Genomic DNA, 20,325 nt, shown 5'->3' on the forward strand with positions numbered 1-20,325 from the left:
AACAGTTTCCTCATTTCCCGTTCCCCCACCTCATCCTAGCTTCTAACCTCCAGAAACTCGCTCCCCTGACCTGTCCGGACTTGTCCGACCTGCCCAGCTCCTTTTCCACCTATCCACTCCACCCTCTCCTCCCTGACCTATCACCTTCATCTCCTTCCCCACTGACCTATTGTACTCTATGCCACTCTCTCCCCACCCCCACCCCCCTCTAGCTTAACTCTCCACGCTTCAGGCTCTCTGCCTTTATTCCTGATGAAGGGCTTTTGCCCGAAACGTCGATTTTGCCTGTCTTCGGATGCTGCCTGAATTGCTGTGCTCTTCCAGCACCACTGATCCAGAATCTGGTTTCCAGCATCTGCAGTCATTGTTTTTACCTCGTATCTTTTATCTTAGCCTGCTTGGCACACTGTCCTCATTCCTGAAGAAGGCTTATGCCCGAAACGTCAATTCTCCTGTTCCTTTGATGCTGCCTGACCTGCTGCGTTTTTCCAGCAACACATTTTTAAGCTCTGATCTCCAGCATCTGTAGTCCTCACTTTCTCCAAGATGTGGGTTTAGGGTCATTTAGGGTCACAAACTCTGAGACAGCAATAGCCACTGGAGCCTTGACAAAATTCAACCACTAGGTGATGTGTGTGTGTGTTCCTTTGTTTTTGTCCAGGTATGATGTCTCTAAATTGATTTTCAATAGTTTTCTTTTCCACTGACAACCATGTCAAATGAGCTTGACTCTGAACCATGATTACCAGCAATCCTCCAACCTGACCTCCCCTAACCCTGCGCCCATCCAGAACATTCTATTTCACCTGAAGTTAAAGGAGACATTTTAAATATAACCACCTTGTGTAGACCTGCATTCCCAACAAATGCCTAAATAGTTAACAGCTGAACCATGCTACTTAAAATCAAGTGAAGGTTTAGTATAGTGACTGGGCCAGTTCCTCCTGCATTCTACTGTACACTATTATGTTTAAAATGGGATCAAATGTTATGTTTATTATTGGGGATTATGTATGTGTTTGTTTTCAGTCGCATCAATTGCAATGTTACCAGTTGAGTTTCGAGGATTCTTATATCTGTGGACAAATTATTGAGATGTGCTCACTTTTAAATGAGCTTGAAATTTCCACTGAAGTTGAAAAAAAATAGACAAATGAGATGGGCTTTCAACATTCCATGGTATTCAGTGTGTGTACTGAAAATGACAAGAGTCCAGCAATATTTTTGTGACCTCACAGAGTGAAACTCTTCAATATTAATAAACCAAAATCTCAAACATGGAAAACCAAGCCATGGATCTAATTGTGAGCTAGCATAGTCATCTATGGTTAAAGATCATTGCTGGCTTCAGATGTCACTGCACTAATAGCGTCATCTTGACTATTTCACAAACACCATGCAATATAATTGGGTTCAGCATACAGGTATTCCATTAAAAAGCTAACAGCTAGATATCCTTTATCAATGTACTATAATTAGCCTCAGAATCTGTAGTTTGCAATCTGAAGGTTGCTGCCATTAGCTGTATACGGATATCAAACTATAATGGTTTAAAAATTACAACAGTAATTCTTTACCATTTAAATGTGTTGGCACATTTCGGAAAAGGAAAACAAAAGAATCCGATATTGGCCTTGTATGATTTCTGCACTGTCAGTTTATAGGTCAGATAAAAAGTGCTTTTCAACGTGAAGGGAAACATTAATGAATGCTGAGGAGACCAAAAATCTTTGCAAGACTTTCAGTCCACAGAATAAATTACATGGCATATTAATCTTATCCTAAAATAATATTAAAATAAGAACTAGGTTTCTCGAAACTGAGCTGAATTTTAAATCTCTGAATCAGATTCACAGGAAATACCCTGTAAATTCAGCTACTGAGTGAAGTGAGATCATTACTCATCACTGATACCTTAATCTACACCTTTCCATTACATCTAATGGCTTATTAATTGGGTATTAGGAATACCTTCAAAAATATCCAGAAGTGTACATTATGTATCGGAGCCATCACGGTTTTGTAACATTCTGTGCTCAGAGTCCTTGGTACATGTTGATTGTTGATGAAGGCATGAGGAAGGCTACAGTAGAAGTGTCATAATGTTACTGCATTAATAATCCTGAGGTGTGTGTTTAAATCCCAACATAATAGCTAAGCAGTTTAAATTCAACTGATTACCTATGGATTAAAAAACTGGTATTAGTCATGGTAACTCTAAGACTAGTGAATTGTTGTAAAAGTCCACTGGTTTAACTCATGTCCTTTATGAATTCTGCCATTCTTACTCACTCTGGACCATGCAACTCCAGGCCCTAGACAATGTGAACTGATCCTGAACTGCCTTTGAAATGGATGAGTAAAGCGGTCAGTAGTGTCCAGGAAGTTAGAGCAACACTGCCTTCTCAAAGACAATTAGGAATGAGCAATAAATGTTGCCCTTGCCTGTAATGCTCAGATCCCATGAATGAATATAAGAAATTAGCTTTGGGTAGCTATAGCCAGGACTTCATGCGTTTTGGGTAACTGCAGACTTTTGCAAGGATGACCAGTGAAAAAAGCAGGATTGAAGTATATGTTCTCCCTTTACCATGGAAATTAAAACTATTTTACTTTAATTTGATCTCTAAGGTTTTATTGTGTGAGGAACGTTGGCTTTATAACATTTCATTTCTGGTTATCCTGTCTGAGCATTGAATGCTATAAAATCAGAGAAAGAATGCATCAGAAACTGAAATTCTCTCCACTCCTGCCCTAACAAGCTATTTAAATTCCAAACACAAAGAAGGTATCTTTACAGGTGTGTAGGTATTTCCATTTACCACAAAAAGCAGAGCTTCCTCCTTAACTGATGGTGTGTCAGTAGATCCAGAGGAATGCAGTGAGGCTGTCCTTTTATAAAAGCTGCCTATGTTGAACATGCAGAGATGGATTGATGTCCTTCTGTCTGGCTTGCATGCAAAGCCAACTCTCAAATGTGAAGTGTTAGGATACTGGTGTTTTTCAGATTGTTGGGTTTGCATTCAGTTAATAGTTGTATGCCATGAATGATATATTACAAAATCATAAACTGATTAAGCATAACGACGGCCATTTGACTGAAGTTAAAAATCACACAACACCAGGTTATAGTCCAACAAGTTTATTTGGAAGCACACTAGCTTTCGGAGTGATGCTCCTTTATCAGGTGATACCACCTGATGAAGGAGCGTCGCTCCGAAAGTTAGTGTGCTTCCAATTAAACCTGTTGGACTATAACCTGGTGTTCAAATCATTTGACTGAAGTAATTCTTCCTCTGAGATTTTAATACCACCCTATTGCAGCCTCAAGTTGTATCTTAAATGGTTCCAGGAGTTTTGTTGTCACTGATTTATCTGAAAGGATAGAGCACATACGTATAATTGCCTTTCTGTAAATAAGAATTTTATGCTGTCAGTTTGAGAATTACTGTTTGCCAATTCAAAATCATGTATTTAAGAAAGGTGGTAAGGAAAAGCCAGGGATCTATAGACCAGTCAGCCTGACATCGGTGGTGGGCAAGTTGTTGGAGGGAATCCTGAGGGACAGGATTACATGTATTTGGAAAGGCAAGGACTGGTTAGGGATAGTCATTATGACTTTGTGTGTGGAAAATCATGTCTCATGATCTTGATGGAGTTTTTTGAGGAGTAACAAAGAGGATTGATGAGGGCAGAATGTTGGACTTGATCCATATGAACTTCAGTAAGGCGTTCAACAAGGTTCCTCATGGCAGACTGGTTAGCAATGTTAGACTACACAGAATACAGTAAGAACTATTAGTTTGGATACAGAACTGGCTCAAATGTAGAAGACAGAGGGGGTGGTGGAAGGTTGCTTTTCAGACTGGAGGCCTCTGATCAGCGGTGTGCCACAAGGATCAGTGCTGGGTCCATTGCTTTTCGTCAATTATATAAATAATTTGGATATGAAATAGGAGGTATGGTTAGTAAGTTTGCAAATGACACTAAAATTGGAGGTGTAGTGGACAGCGAAGAAGGTTACCACAGAGTACAATGGGCCAAGGAGTGGCAGATAGAGTTTAATTTAGATAAATGTGAGGCCCTGCATTTTGTAAAGGCAAATCAGGGCAGGATTTGTATACTTAATGGCGAGGTCCTGAGAAGTGCTGCTGAACAAAGATACCTTGGAGTGTTGGAACATAGATCCTTGAAAGTGGAGTTGCAGGTAGATAGGCTAGTGAAGAAGGTAGTTGGTATGCTTGCTTTTATTGGTCAGAATATTAAGTATAGGAGTTGGGAAGTCATGTTGCAGTTGGGCAGGATATTGGTTAGGCACTTTTGGAATACTACATGCAATTCTGGTCTTCTTCCTATAGGAAGGATGTTGCGAAACTTGAAATGGTTCAGAAATGATTTTGAAGGATGTTGCCAGGGTTGGAAGACCCATAGGAAGAGGCTGAATAGACTGGGGCTATTTTCCCTGGAGCCTCAAAGGCTGAGGGTTGACCTTGAGAGGCATGGACAGAGTAAATTCTGGAAAGGGTGAAAATAGATAAGAATTCTGGAAAGGGTGAAAATAGATAAGTCCCCTGGGCCTGATGGCATTTATCCTAGGATTCTCTGGGAAGCAAGGGAGGAGATTTCAGAGCCATTGGCCTTGGTTTTTATGTCCTCGTTGTCTACAGGAGTAGTGCCAGAAAATTGGAGGCTAGCAAATGTGGTTCCCTTGTTCAAGAAGGGGAGTAGGGATAACCCTAGTAATTATAGGCCGGTGAGTCTCACTTCTGTTGTGGGCAAAATCTTAGAGAGAATTGTAAGGCATAGGATTTATGAACATCTGGATAGGAATAATGTGATCAAGGATAGTCAGCATGGTTTTGTGAAGGGCAGGTCGTGCCTCAAAAACCTTATTGAATTCTTTGAAAAGCATCTATATCCTGGACCATTTAGTTGCAAATCATGCTGTCCCTTCAACCAAGTCTCTGTGATTGCAATGATATCATACTGCCAGGCATCAATCCAAGCCCTAGGTTCATCTGCCTTACCCACTATACTCCTTGCAATAAAGTATATGCACTTCAGGCCGCCAGTTCTTTTGCGTCCATTTGCTCTCTGCCTAGTCTTACCATTACTAAAGTCTCAGTCTCCAGTTTCCACCTCACTGACTAATAATCTTCTCTTCTAGTTCTCAGCCCCCTGCCACATTAGTTTAAAGCCTCCCCAACAGCAGTAGCAAAAACTCCCTCAAGGACATTAGTTCAGGTGTAGACCATCCAATTTGTAATAGTCCTATCTTCCCCAGAACCGGTCCCAATGTCCCACAAGTCTGAAGCCCTCCCTCCTACACCATCCCTCAAGCCACATGTTCATCCTGCCTATTCTTTCATTTCTACCCTGGCTCGCATGTGGCACTGGTAGCGATCCCAAAATCACTACCTTTGAGGTCTTCCTCTTTAACTTGTCTCCTAGCTCCCTGAATTCTGCTTTCAGGACCTCATCTCGTTTTTTTTACTTATATCATTGGTGCCAATGTGCACCACAACAACTGGCTGTTCACCCTTCCCTTTCAGAATGCTCTGCAGCCAATCGGTGACATCCCTGACTTGAGCAACTGGGAGGCAACATACCATCCGGGAGTCTCGTTTTCGGCCACAAAACCACCTATCTACTCCCCTTACAATAGAATTCTTTTTCCACGTATGGAGTCAGCTATTACAAGGGGGCATAGCTTTCAATTAAGGGGGGGTAGGTATAGGACAGATATTAGGGGTAGGTTCTTTACTCAGCGAGTCATGAGTTCATGGAATGCCCTGCCAGTAGCAGTGGTAGACTCTCCCTCATTATTGGCATTTAAGCGGGCATTGGATAGGCATATGGAGGATAGTGGGCTAGTGTAGGTTAGGTGGGCTTGGATCGGCGCAACATCGAGGGCCGAAGGGCCTGTACTGCGCTGTATTCTTCTATGTTCTATGTTCTAAATAGACAAAGTTCTTTCCCCAGGTGGGGGATCCCAAAACTGGAGGGCAAAGGTTTAAGGTGTGAGGGGTAAAATTTAAAAGGGACCTAAGGAGTAACGTTTTCCCGCAGAGGTTGGTGCATGTATGGAATGTGCTGCCAGAGGTACAATTACAATATTTAAAAGGCATCTGGGTGGGTATGTGAATAGGAATGGTTTAGAGGGATATGGGCCAAATGCTGGCAGATGGGACTAGATTTATTTAGGATACCTGGTCAGCATGAACAAGTTGGACTGAAGGATCTGTTTCCATGCTGTATATTTCTATGACTCTAATTCCATTTCAGTTTAATTTAACAGAAAATTACATGTTAGCTGCTTCTAAATCATTTGTTTATCTCCTACAAGAGTACACACACACAGACCCATCACTGTCAGTCACCGCTGTCAAGCTTTAAGTACTCAAGTATCTCAAGCTTTCATAACTCCGACCTCAGACTGGTGATCAACCTTGTAGCCCTTTAATATTGTAATTCCAGTGTTTGAATATTTCTATTATTGACTGGATGCCGTATTCAAATTGTGGTCTAATCAGAGTACTATAATGTTTGATCATTACCTCCTCTGACTCTCATCCTATTTCTTTTGTAAGGTATTTTCATATTCCATTGGCTTTTATTGCTGCTCTGCATTGCTTGATCATATTTAGTACAAATTCACTAAGCTCCATATCTCTCTGTTTCATCAATTGTTACTTGTTTTACTTTATATATGTTGCAAATTTGCCAACTTCAAATTTTGTCTATCCCTTCCCATATTTTGTCCAATCAGATGACTCCTCTTGTTTGGTAACTAGTGGCCATTCAGTTACAATCAAGTGATATAGCCTTGGCCAATTCCATTTTCCTCACCTAGGACTTAATTAACCTCTATAAATGCTGCCTTGCAATGGCTATAATTTCTACTGTCTCTTACTTCATTTGTCCGAAACTAATCTAAAGCAATTCTTTGATTTCGATACCTGCTCCTTTTTTCCCCGTCTCAGATGGGGAGCTTCTTATCTCAGAAGTGACTTTGATGGTGAGGGTTATATCAGAAGTTTCTTCATTCTAGCCTGAATCCTCCAGCAACTTTTTAAATTCGCACAAACTCACTATAGAGGCTATATTTTGCTCCTTGGCCCAGCCAGGTCTCCTCCAAAACTGCTTAAAAGAATCCCATCTCTTGTGTTTTTCTAAGCTACCATTGATTATCATGAAGCAAAAACAAACTGATGGCCCTCACTGAATACACTGACAGTGGTAAACCCAGCACTGTACTAACAATCATGGGGCAGCATGGTGGCTCAGTGGTTCGCACTGCTGCCTCACAGTGCCAGGGACCCGGGTTCAATTTCAGCCTTGGGTGACTGTCTGTGTGGAATTTGCACATTCCCCCTGTGTCTGCGTGGGGTTCTTCCAGCTGCTCCAGTTTCCTCCCACAATCCAAAGATCTGCAGGTTAGGTGAATTGGCCATTCTAAATTGCCCATAGTGTTCAGGGATGTGTAATCTAGGTGCATTAGTCAGGGGTAAATATAAGGTAGGGAATGGGTCTGGGTGAGTTAGTCTTCGCAGGGTTGGTGTGGACTTGTTGGACGGAAGGGCCTGTTTCCACACTGTAGGAATTCTAATTCTAAATCTTCCAGTTACATACCAGGGTGCCTTGCTCTTTGACTCATACTAGATTAGGTCATTCTTCTGAAAGAATTCTATGACCTAATTATTTTTAAAGCCCTTTATGGAAGTAACCAACACCTATATGCCACTATTTTGAAATATGCATAGATCACACACATTTTAACATAGAAATTCAAGGTGCATTAGGAGACTGCAACCCCAAACTTGTTTTCTTTCTCTCAAAGCCCTTCTCAATGGCAATGTGAAATGCATGGCCCTTGCAACCAGACTGGTAATTCTATCTTCTGTACCCCCAACTCCCTTCTAACTTGGAACTAAACTTGATTTAAATATAACAACTTACAAAATCAAACATTCCCACCACCTCCTTACAAGACTCAAAGACTAACCAAATATTGTAGCTTTTGTTTTTGTAATCAGCCATTTAAAAAAAATCATCCTGTTCAGGTGTGTTATTACACCTCTCTGGAACAGGTGGGTCTTGAACCCAGGCTTCCTAGCACAGAGGTAGGGACACTATCATGGCAGAACAAAGATCCTCTGTTCATGCCATTATCCATAGGCATGAATACCATGCACTTTCTTACCATTAAGTCAATCTGAATTGCCCTGCCTGCATCCACTGAGCTTCTTCTCTCTCTCTTTCTACAGAATTTCTACCAGCCCTTTAAGTTTTCTAATTGGCTTGCTAATCAATTTGAGAAGATTGTTTTTTTTTCCCATTCTCTGAGACAGCAAGCTCAGTCGGTCAACATTATGTACTTATAATCTACTAGACATCAAGGAGACAGTGCCGATAGTCTTGTCTCTCATTGTTTAAAATGATTCACAGTCTTGTTTAACTCAATGACTCATTTCCTTACTTATGTCATTTCTTTGAGAACACTATAGTGAGTAAATTCTTAATTGTGCCTTATATGCTAATTCAGTTGAGCTTTCTTTTCTATATTTTTGATAACTTTAGACAACATTAGCTCCTAATTATCTCTTCGCATATATTTTAGCATAGCCTTTGTTTTGAAAGCTGTTTGAATCTCTTTGTTTAAATAAATTGTTGGACAAATCCATGGGATTCCTTTTCTTTATCAAACTTGGCATTCTTTCCCCTAACTTTGAACTCAATGCTATTTGCTTAATGAAAGCTACACTGGTGTCTGATGAACTAATGCTGAGTGGACTGAGATTTACTGAAAATTCACCCTATTTAGTTGATACGAACAGGAGGCTTAAAGTACACATTGCAGAAAGATAGTATAGAAATTTAAGAGCGTGATAACCTCGCGGACAAAATATTATGGGGTGCCATGATCACTGTAGCAAATCCACCCTCGCTAAAAGGTTGCCTAGCAGCAATTTAATCCTGGGACCACCATTAATTTTCACTAGGAAACACCTGCCTCCCCATTTGTGGGAGAGAGAGTTCAGAGAGTAGCTGGGTAATCAGATTGGCCAATAGCTCTGTAGTATGGGTAGTGCCAGAAAGGCATGATGGCCACTGCTACAACTATAGGCTATCCCATCATCACAGAATTCCTACACTGCGGAAAGAGGCCATTCAGCCCATCGATTCCTGCATCAACCCTCTGAACAGCATCCCACCCAGACTCACTCTGCTCACTCAGTATTTACTGTGGCTAACCCACCTAGCCTGCACATCCCTGAACACTTCAGGGCAGTTTAGCATATCCAATCCATCAAACCTGCACATCTGGATTGTGGGAGGAAACCAGACCACTCGGCAGAAAACCATGCTGACACAGGGAGAATGTACAAACTCCAAGCAGACAGTTGTCCAAGGCTGGATTGAATCTGGGACCCTGGCATCTTGAGGCAGCAGTGCTAATTACTGAACCACTGCCATCCCAAAAATGCTCAGTCCCATACTGGGAACACGATGAGGTCGAAGGGAGTCAGGAGTCGTGTCTCAGCAAAAGGCTGATGGGGCTTGGGTGGGTTAGGCTGTGGGCATTAAGAAAGGATGGGGGTAGAAATACCTGCTAGAGGGTGCCTCAGATAGGTCCCTAAATTGAAGCCCTATCCACCCCTCGCTCTGTCTGAAAGCAGCCTGTGTAAGCTCAGTTAAAACTGCTGGGCTTCCTGCATGATGTGGTCCTCAGCCCAGGTTTATGATGGGACTTTGCCCCAATTCTGCACTCGCGATGTCAAGATTCAACTGGATGTCTGACACCAGCATAAAACAGAAAATTGAACTTGTGTGGGCCATAATTTTCTATCAATTATAATGTGATTTCCAGCAGGTGGAGTTTTGAAAAGAGTTTGTTTTAAAAAAAGGGAAGCATTTAATTTGAAATATAATACTGCTGTTGATTGACTTGAGCAAATTACACAATATTATTCATAATAATAAGAAATCCAGTGACAGCTTTTAATATTCAGTCATCAGTTTGGTTACTTATGTGGGACAAATGTTAAGATGTCAGGACTGTTATACAGACTATGATGCTCTCCCCTTTGCATTGATCGAATCAGTGTCTCAGTAAAGTAGCATAGTTTAAAATGAGCTCATTAACATCCTGCAGAGGACTAAAGTATTAACTTGACAAAATTTGAAATATTTAGAGCTCAAAACAAAGTAGACAATGCTTAAATATTCCAGCATTTTTGCCGTACATTAAAATCCTTCAAACTGTGGAGTCAATAGTTACTTTTAAGCGCAGCTGTTTGAGATTAGGGTGGGACAGGTTCTTCAAATATGAGATTGTATCAAGCCTTGGGGAATGATGGGAAAGTTTCTCTCGCTTTCTGTTATGAATTCTAAGAAAAATGAATCTCAACGCAAGGGCAGGAGGAAAGGAAATGAAACCACATGGAAAAAGAACTTCCTTTTCTCCCTTAATATAGCACTCCTTTAGACCCTAGGTTAGAGCTGACCAAGTGTCCCTTTTTTATCTCAAATATTTTCTGTCGATAATTATGCTGTGTGTTTTCTGTATCACACACACAATCACAGGTGAATATAGAGCCAAAATTGAAGGGGAAGGAAGACTTTGAAACTCAACCCTATAGTTAACCAACCTTTTTCTCTCAATTCAACCACCTTTTTATTACCCCTGTCTGTTGTCTCCCTTACTTGGCAGAGCATACCCTGCCAAATGTTTATCATTCTTAAGTCAGAAATATTTATTCCAAATTTACTTGCGTTGAATTTTAATTTCTGCTGAGGACTTGCCCTGTAGCTGATTCGAAAGGCACTCACTGGACATTTCCTTGGTGTAGTCTGTTCTGGTGTTGTAACTACAATATGAGCCCTGTTCATATGTGTGAATGGATGCTTTGACTCATTTATTCCGATGAGCAGAGAGGGGGAGTTTGTGGCAAACATCACTGGACCTGAAATCCAAAGCTTCAGGCTAACATTCTGAGGATGTGGGTTTGAATTCCACTGTGGCAGCTGGTGAAATTTGGATTTTAATTTTAAAAATCTGGAATTTAAAACGAAAGCTACTCCTGTAAATATATCCCTTACTTTAAAAACAGAAGGCTGGCTGTGACTCTGGATGGATTCAGCACTCAAAACCCTGTGGTGACTCAAGCAGGGGGGGGGGGGGTGGTCACGTGACGTCCCGTTTCGCGCCCCGGAAGAGTGCGGGGCGGTCACGTGGCGTCCCGTTTTGCGCCCCGGAAGAGGGTGGGCGATCACGTGATGTTCCGTTTCGCGCCTCGGAAGTGGGTCGAGGAGGTCACGTGATGCTCCATTTCGCAGGCAAAAGAAGGTCACGTGGGGTCGGACAGCTAGGAATGCGAGGAGGCGGGGAATGGAGTCAGAGCAACACCCAATCAGAAGATAATTCTACCTCAGTGTTTATATGACGTTTTTTATTGTATAAAAGACTGGGGCAGGGATAAAACGAGGTCTTACTTTTTGAACTGACACACTTTGTAGTTTGTCAGGGACAAAGAGGTTTAGACCTAGAGCTCTGAATGCTTTGTCCACTTACTGTGTAAAATAAATTAAGAGTGTGAGACCGAATATCTTCTCCTATTGCTTCATTTAAAAGAACACGCAGGACTTGGCTCACAGATAGAAGAAAGTAAATTTAAATTGGTAGATTGAGCCAAAGTCCAACACTCCCTAGGTCCTGCTGTTCAGCAACACTCCCAAGGGCCCTACTATTAACTATGTAAGTCCTGCCCTGGTTTGCCTTACCAAAATGCAACATTTTGCATTTATGCAAATTAAACTCCCACTTCTCGACCTATTGGCCCATCTGATCAAGAACTCTTAGATAACCATCTTCATTGTCCCACGATGCAACTAATTTTGGTGTCATCTGCAAACTTACTAACTGTACTTCCTATCTGCTCTTCCAAATTGTTGATGTAAATGACAAACAACAGTGAACCGAGAACCAATCCCTGTGGCAAACCGCAGGTCATCTTCCACCATCCTCTGTCTTCTACCATCAAGCTAATTTTGTATCTCATTGGCTATCTGTTTTTAATGGGGCACACTAAGGCTTGATTTCATGATGTTAAATGCCCCATATAAGCATAAGTTGGTGTAATAGAACATTAACAATATAGCAGCCAGCTGAATACCCAGGATGTGCATGATTTGTATTGTGTTGCATTGACAATGTGTTTTTGCTTTGATTTGCAGGTACTACACTGTAGCTGAAGGACTTTCTGAAGTGGGGGAATGCCTACCATGTTCTTCTGCTCCAAAAGGAACCGTGGCATGTGCAGGTTAGTCATAATTGGCAGAGGACAACTGATTGCAGTGAATAAAAAGCAAAAGAACAGTGGATGCTAGAAATCTGAAACAAAATCAGAAACTGCTGAGCCGAGTTCTGAAGAAAGGTCATTGGACCAGCAAGGTTATCTCTGTTTCTCTCTCTACAGATGTTGCCAGACCTGCTGAGTTTCTCCAGCAATTTCTGTTTTTGTTTCTGATTGTGCAGTAATATAATCTGTCTAAAGCTCCGTTTTCTGCCCAGCTTTGTCTAATCTGCCACCCTTGCAAGCTTTCATGATGCCTTTTATGTCAGGCCTTGGCCATTAATTTGATATTCCAATCTTTTAAAAAAACCCTCTGTTAGAGACTTATAATTACAAGAAGGTATAATTGCTGGGAACAGATCATCAAATCGCTGGTATTTGTGCAATCTCTTTGTTACTTCCCTAACTCTGTTCAGATCAGCATGTATGGAGGTCAGTGATGTTGTTGCTTTCTGTCAATATGATATTGGCAGGATTCCTGCTAACTATTTTTAAGCTGATATGGGATTACTGTAAAAGTACACGATAAAGGTCCTGGTGCCACTAGTGGCTTGATATTTGAGTTAGTGGCCAAGATCAGTACAGAGATGACAATTGCAGCTGCATGGCCTGCCAGGCATTAAAGAACATGATGAGAACATTACACTATTCATTATCAGATGAATTTATTCACAGAACCAGACATTACACATGAAATTGTTTATAAATGAATGCTATATTAACAATGCCTTCCTAAACAAAACTAGATGAATAGCTATGGAAGATAGCGGTTAAATGTTATAATGATAAATATAAACCGAGAATATGAAATTATTGAGTCAATGGGAAGGTATATATAGAGTACAACATGTCACGATTGAATACTGTTGATCCCGGAGGTAGACTGATGTGCTGGAATTTTGCCTGAATTGTCTTCTGACAGAGATTTGTCACTGTGTTATTCTTTTAGAAGAAACACAGAGAATGCTGGAGAAATTCAGCAGGTCTGGCAGAGAGAGAAAAAACAGAGATACATTTCTGGTCCATTATGACTCTTCTTTATACCAAAATCAAACTGTTAACTATTTCTCCCTCCACAGATACTGCCAAACCTGCTGAGTTTCTCCAGCATTCTCTGTTTCAGGATTCCAGCATCTGCAGTATTTTGCTTATATAATGCTATTGGAAGTTCCATCAGCAGTTTCACCCTCAGAATATTTACATTTGGACAGACTATAAAATTATGAAAGATATGTTGAAACCTCATCGTAAAATTCCATTTTAGCTTTCCTCGTCATGTTGCCTGATGGAGAAACTGGTAGATCTTTGTTAATTTTCGCCACATGCTTTCTAGTGATCTGCTGCCTTGATATGCATTGTAGAGGAACTCAATGGAAAGGATAAGAATAATTCAACCAAGTGAAAATAAAATTTAATTGCTACATTAAAATTCTGAAACCCATAAACAATTTAGATATCTTCCAATACTTGCCAATTCTAGCACATTTCCTTCTCATTCTGAAGATATTGACACCTCGCTGAGGTGATGCTTCATGAGCCCTAACTCCTGCCTGTACATCAGACAGGTACCTGACCTTCATTGTCATGATTTTGTCCTAGCTCAGATCAGCCTACCCAAATATATGACCTTCTAGTCCACACAGCTCATATTCACTTGATAAACTTGTGGACTTGGCATTTCATCTTTATCCTCTTATAGTAATTAGCATTCACAAACAAAGAATTGGGTTGTTTATGATCACAGCCTACAGAAATTACCCCAAAATAACTTAAAACATTACTCTCTGGAGCAACCCAGCAGCTGCCACTTACTGCTTCTGCTCCCTGACTTGGCACAACTGCACACAAGGATCTAATGGTCCAAGTGTAATGGACATGATTGTTTTCTTTTAGGCAATACAAGTGATTCTCAGTGAGAATCAAACTTTTACAAGACTTACGCCAAGTGCAGTGTCCAAAAATACTCGCTAATCACTCCATTCTGGTAACCCCTTATGTCTGCATCACTACTGTGGCTGCAGTGTTCAACACTGTGATACAAACTGCACAAAACATAGAACTTGGAGAATATTCTTTGTATTGTTGATAACAGCAACACATCAAGTAAGGATACAAAGCAGGACCTCATTTCTCTCACTGTACTATTAGGTTACTTATTAAAATATCAAGTGATTGCTTAATTCTTCCAGCTTGTGCAATTTAGTGAATCTCTTTATTGATGTGGTGATTTAACCATGTACAGAAAAATCAATCCAAATTCAAAAAGGAAACATGATGCATGTATTAATGTTTCAAGAGCAATTGTTATAAAGTTCTTTCATGGTCTTTGCTGGTATCTTTGACCCTATGACAGTGCAGGAACAGTGATATAGTTCCAGATCAGGATCGTGCATAGCTTGGAAAGGAACCTGAAGGTAATGGCATGTGTGTGCCTGCTACAGTTATCCTTCTAAATGGAAGTGGTTGTGGGTTTGGAAAGTATTATCTAAGGGATCGTGGTGAATTTCTGCAGTGAATCTTGTAGCTAGTATGCACTGTTGTTACTAATTGTCAGTGGTGGTGGGACTGAATATGGTGCCAGTAAAGTAGGCTGCTTTGTCCTGAATGGTGTCAAGCTTCTTTAGTGTTGTTGGAGCTGCACCCATCCAGGGAAGGTGGAGAGTATTCCATCACACTCCTAACTTTAGATGGTGGACAGAATTTGGAGAGTCAGGAGATGAGGTATTCACTGCAGTATTCCTAGCCTCTAACCTGCTCTTTTAGCTGCTGTATTCATATGATTAGTCCAGTCAGTTTCTGGTCAATGGTAACTCCTTAGGATGTTGATAGTGGGGGGGAATTCAGCAATCTCAATGCCAATGAATGCCATGGCAAAATGGTTAGCTTGCTTGTAAGATCCAAGGAAAAATGTCGACTGAAACTACATTGTTCAAACCAGAAACCACAAATAAATTATAAACATACATCATGAACATGTCCTATAATTTACATCATAGCAATGCTGGATGATTAAGCAAAAAGGTTTGTCATACATAAGATAATCTAACAAATTTAAATGCACAAATCTATTACCTTGATGTGTACTGTAAGATAAAATTCACAGAAAAATATTTTTGTTTTTGTTAGGTGTGTATTCTCGACTTTTGCGTGTGGCAAGGGACATCCGGACTGCACATCAAGCGAATGTCTCAAAGTCTTCCAACGCCAGCAAGAAGGGGACGCAGGAGGGGAAACACACTGAATATGCTGTGTTAGCATTGGTGCCAGTCTTCTGCATTGTAGGATTGCTTGGAATTCTCGTCTGCAATTTCTTGAAGAAGAAGGGGTATCGCTGCACCTCAGAGAAAGAAGCTGATGAGGAGAGCTCCACTGCGAAACTTGGTAAAAAGAGAAAGTATCTTGAATATGCCTTTTATCTGTAGGACATTTCTTTTGAGTTTGCATTAACTGTGCTAGCTTCATGTGTGTCGGAAGTTGCAGATGTTGCATATAATTTCCAGACTTCAAATGAGTGCTAAGACATCCGATATGACAGGTGCTATGTGCATGGGCATTCCGTACCAGATAGCAAAAGAAATAATCAGGCCTCCTTATTTGCAAATGCTTGTTTGGTGCATTGTTTTTCTAAATTGATATTCCTAGCAGCAGTTACATTAAAGAAAAATAAGGCTACATGCAGCCCACCCAGAAGCAAAGCCTTTTGTCCAATACTGGGTGGCCTCTGGGTTTATTAGTTCCATTGCAGGGGTAGATCTCCTCGCCTTGTTCTTACTTGTAGACTGGGACAAACCAATTTCTAGACCATGGTATCTCTCTTAAGAGCGGGTGGCATTCCTGTTTTTGTACGTATGATACTTGCACTATTGGTCACCTTCAGTATTTTCATCCAGATCAAAACACATTTTACTCAAATGAATTCCTTGGAATTTTTGTTACCATGTGAGAGGCGCTCTGTATGATTGCAAGTATGTTGATGATGTTATTTGGTAAAATATTGGGGTTGGATTTTGCATTGCAGACAGGCTCCCTGCACCTTAGTGTTAACGCCAAGGGCAAGCCTGCTTCCATTTGGTCGGCATGCCCGGCTTTAATTTTTCAGCCAACTGGTGTTTAATCATTATGACGCGAGAGGAGTCTCCATCTCTTCTGGATGAGGTCCCACCTCATAGAACTGCTGATCATTTAGCGACCAGTAGCTCTGTAGGACTAGCAGTTGCAGCGCCACTGATAGTAGTGGCAACGTCTAGTACTGCAGCTGAGCCAAGGAGGAGCCTTTTCACGATGGACTTGGTTTGCCAAAGAAAGTCTCGGATCTTGCTGTGGTTGGGTTAGGAAGTTTTGCCTGTGGGTTTGGAGTAGGTGGCATGTTGAATAGGGTGGGAAATAGTTTACTGTGGGTTTGCACAAGGAGAGGGAGAATTGTTGGAAAGGCCTCCAACTGGGACCCAGAAATGTGACCACCTGTATATGAAAGTGGTGCACCGCTTGCATTTACATAACTTCCAACGCTGCATTGTTTTGATGCTATCATAACCTACTTAATTTAAATGGGTTACTGCCTGCATTAAAATGATATGGACACAAATTTAAGCGAAGTGGGGAGGTAACATCAGTGAGCAGAATCTATAAATATATAACTTTCCTGCTTTAAATCATTAACAAAATACAAACATTAGATGTTGGAACTGCTTGATCCATCTTTAAGTATCTGTATGACGAGAAAGTATGTTGATACCTTTCATCAGAACTGAAAACTAAGGGAAACAAGCGACCTTTTTTAAAAAAAGAGAAATTAGATTAGATTCCCGACAGTATGGAAACAGTCCCTTTGGCCCAACACGTCCACACCGACCCTCCGAAGAGTAACCCACCCAGGCCCATTCCTCTACATTTACCCCTGACTAACACTATGGGCAATTTAGCATGGCCAATTCACCTGACCAGCACACCTTTTGGATTGTGAGAGGAAACCGGAGCAAACCTGCACTGACATGGGGTGAATGCACAAACTCCACACAGTCAGTCACCCAAGGTTGGAATCAAACCTGGGTCCCTGGTACTGTGAGGCAGCAGTGCTAACCGCTGAGCCACCAATAATCAAGATTTATTTATAGAGACAGTTGTTTGAATGCTTTTGACACAGGGAGTGGTCCAGGAAGGGAACGTTGCATGCTAAAGGAAAATTGATGCTTAAGCAGAGTAATGTTAAAGGATGACAATGAAGCAACAGAGCAGTGGGATTTGCTTCAAATCACCAGAGACCAATCATCTTTCCTGAGCTGGCAACTTCCATTCAATTTCATGATTGAGAAAATGACAAGGAGAGAGTTCTGTCAAATTAAAAACCTGTTACTAAAGAGATTATTGCTCAGTGGAAACATTATCAGCAAGAAACAGCATCATAAGGAAAGGAGGAAAGACTAGAAATGTGGTTTCGGCTCAAGTTAAAGCTGTTTGGATTCACAGCATTCATTCCCAGTGCCAAATACTTATAGGGTCATACAGCACGGAAACAGTCCAACTAGACCATGCCGATCATAATCCCAAACTAAACTAGTCACACCTGCTTGCACTTGGCTAATATCCCTCCAAACATTTCTTATTCATGTACTCAGTTAAGTGTCTTTTAAACATTGTAACTGTACCCGCATCCACCTCTTCACACACAAACCACTCTCTGTGTAAACAAAATTGTGCCTCTTTTTAAAATGTTTCTCCTCTCACCTTAAAGATATGCCCCTAGTCTTTAAATTCCCTATCCAAGGGAACAGGCACCTGCCATTTTCCTTATCTATACTCCTTATTATTTTATAAACCTCTAGAAGGGTATCCCTCAACCTCCTATCTCCAGTGAAAAAAGTCCTAGCCTATTCAGCCTCTCCTTATAACTCAAACCCTTCCTACCTGGCAATATCCTGGTAAATCTCTTCTAAACCCTCTCCAGATTAATAATATCTTTAGCAAACTGAGACTGAGTTGTCCTCAGGAAGTATTTAAGAATGATTGATTTATGCGTATACAATGTCTCACACCTGGGTGGACTCTGCTAGCCAACCGTGACACAGAGTTGTTGTCTTCAGAATGTCAATGCTGTGATTCATTCACAGCTCCTCCTTGATCTGACACTGTGGTGACTGTCATTCCTGAGAGAGCTGTTCCAGAAAGAGTTCGAGATGCTGGGTATAGTCAGGCATCTTGGCTGTTTCATGCAAAGTGTTTAACAGCCACCATAAACTAAAGTGAAAACACTTACAGCAGAAGTAGAGGTCACATAACTACAGTAGGCCACATAGTACTCTATCTACAAATAGGTTTCTTCAAACAAATTCATTTCACAATAAAACAAAAACAAATTTGTGTGCTGTACCCTTTGCAGCCACAAGTTACTCAATATTCCAAGTTACCCAATATCCATGGTCATCAAAGAAAATGGTCATTAACAGGATTGTGTGTTAATTTTAGTTAGTCCTACCTCTGTCAGTCTCTGCACATTTATTGCATGCATTATCTTCCACTTGTGTAGATCTTCTAATGGGAAGTGTGGATGCTTGTCTGGTGTCTAGGGTCCTTCTTTAGGGGAATATCATTTCCATGGCATGTGCTGTTGTGTTTGTAACTGTTGTTGCTGATCCATTTCCAATGTTAGGGAAGTGTAGACCTCTGGGACTGATGGACATTTTGTACTTTATGCTGATGATGAGATCACATCTTTTGATCAGCTGGCTGTAGTGAAGGAACAGCTTCTTTGATTGTATGTGCGTCTACAATTGTGATGATATATGAGGTCATTCATATCTACTGCAGATGGCCGAGGTCACAACACCTGTACACAAGTCTTCAATTTAATCCTTCTGTTGTTCAGATTCATCTGCTGATTTCTCTGTAGTGATTGCAGTAGATTCTAATTGTCATCTGTGATGCCTTCCATTCTGAGTTCATAAACTATCTTGTGCTGTCTGAGTTGATACTCTATTTGAGCAGTGACAATGCCAAATAGCATGGAAAAACTACTTGTATCTAACAAATAGCATCCATAATCAGTAAGTTTGCAGATGATCCAAAAATTGGTAGAGTGGCAAATAGTGAGGAGGATAGCTTTAAACAGGAAGAGAATTGGTCAGATGGGCTGACCAGGAGCAAAAGGAATTCAATCTGGATAAATCTGAGGTGATGCACTTGATCAGGACAAACAAGGCAAGGGAATACATGCTGAATGTAGGACCCTGAGAGACACCAAAATCAGAAGGACCCCTTGGTTTGCATGTACACTGATTCCTTAATAAATCAGAGTTTCCTTAGCTTTGCAATGGTGGTCAGTCATTCAGTAGGTTTGCAAGAGACTCCCAATGGTTTTTTAACAAAAGCACAAAGCTTTCTGCACAAAAGCAGAAAGAAAACTATTTGAAATGGTTTACTACAAATATTAGAAATAAAGATTCAACATTTTTGGTCTTAAAAACAATCTTATACGGTAGACACTGAAAATTTAGTAGGTAAAAACAATGACTGCAGATGCTGGAAATCAGATTCTGAATTAGTGGTGTTGGAAAAGCACAGCAGTTCAGGCAGCATCCGAGGAGCAGTAAAATCGACATTTCGGGTAAAGGCCCTTCACAGGAATACAGGCAGAGAGCCCGAAAGGTGGAGAGATAAGTGAGAGGAGGGTGGGGGTAGGGAGAAAGTAGTATAGAGTACAATAGGTGAGTGGAGGTGGAGGGTGGCGTGGATAGGTGGAAAAGAAGATAGGCAGGTAGGACAAGTCATGGGGACAGTGCTGAGCTGAAAGTTTGGAACTAGGGTGAGGTGGGGGAAGGGGAAATGAGGAAACTGTTGAAGTCCACATTGATGCCCTGGGGTTGAAGTGTCCCGAGGCGGAAGATGAGGCGTTCTTCCTCCAGGCGTCTGGTGGTGAGGAAGCGGCGGTGAAGGAGGCCCAGGACCTCCATGTCCACGGCAGAGTGGGAGGGGG

General features: G+C 41.2%; 1 protein-coding gene across 3 annotated transcripts in view; it reads left to right on the forward strand.

Annotated features, from left to right (window-relative positions):
- The window catches only part of relt (RELT TNF receptor), a 71,209-nt gene that overhangs the window by 21,607 nt on the left and 29,277 nt on the right, over positions 1-20,325 (forward strand). For all 3 annotated transcript variants that reach the window (XM_043692182.1, XM_043692180.1, XM_043692183.1), the window contains 2 exons: positions 12,238-12,323; positions 15,483-15,737. In XM_043692182.1, coding sequence (XP_043548117.1) covers positions 12,238-12,323; positions 15,483-15,737 — 341 coding nt within the window. The remainder of the gene's footprint in view (positions 1-12,237; positions 12,324-15,482; positions 15,738-20,325) is intronic.

Source organism: Chiloscyllium plagiosum, chromosome 6 (genome assembly GCF_004010195.1).
Source record: "Chiloscyllium plagiosum isolate BGI_BamShark_2017 chromosome 6, ASM401019v2, whole genome shotgun sequence".
NCBI classification, from domain to species: Eukaryota; Metazoa; Chordata; class Chondrichthyes; order Orectolobiformes; family Hemiscylliidae; genus Chiloscyllium; species Chiloscyllium plagiosum.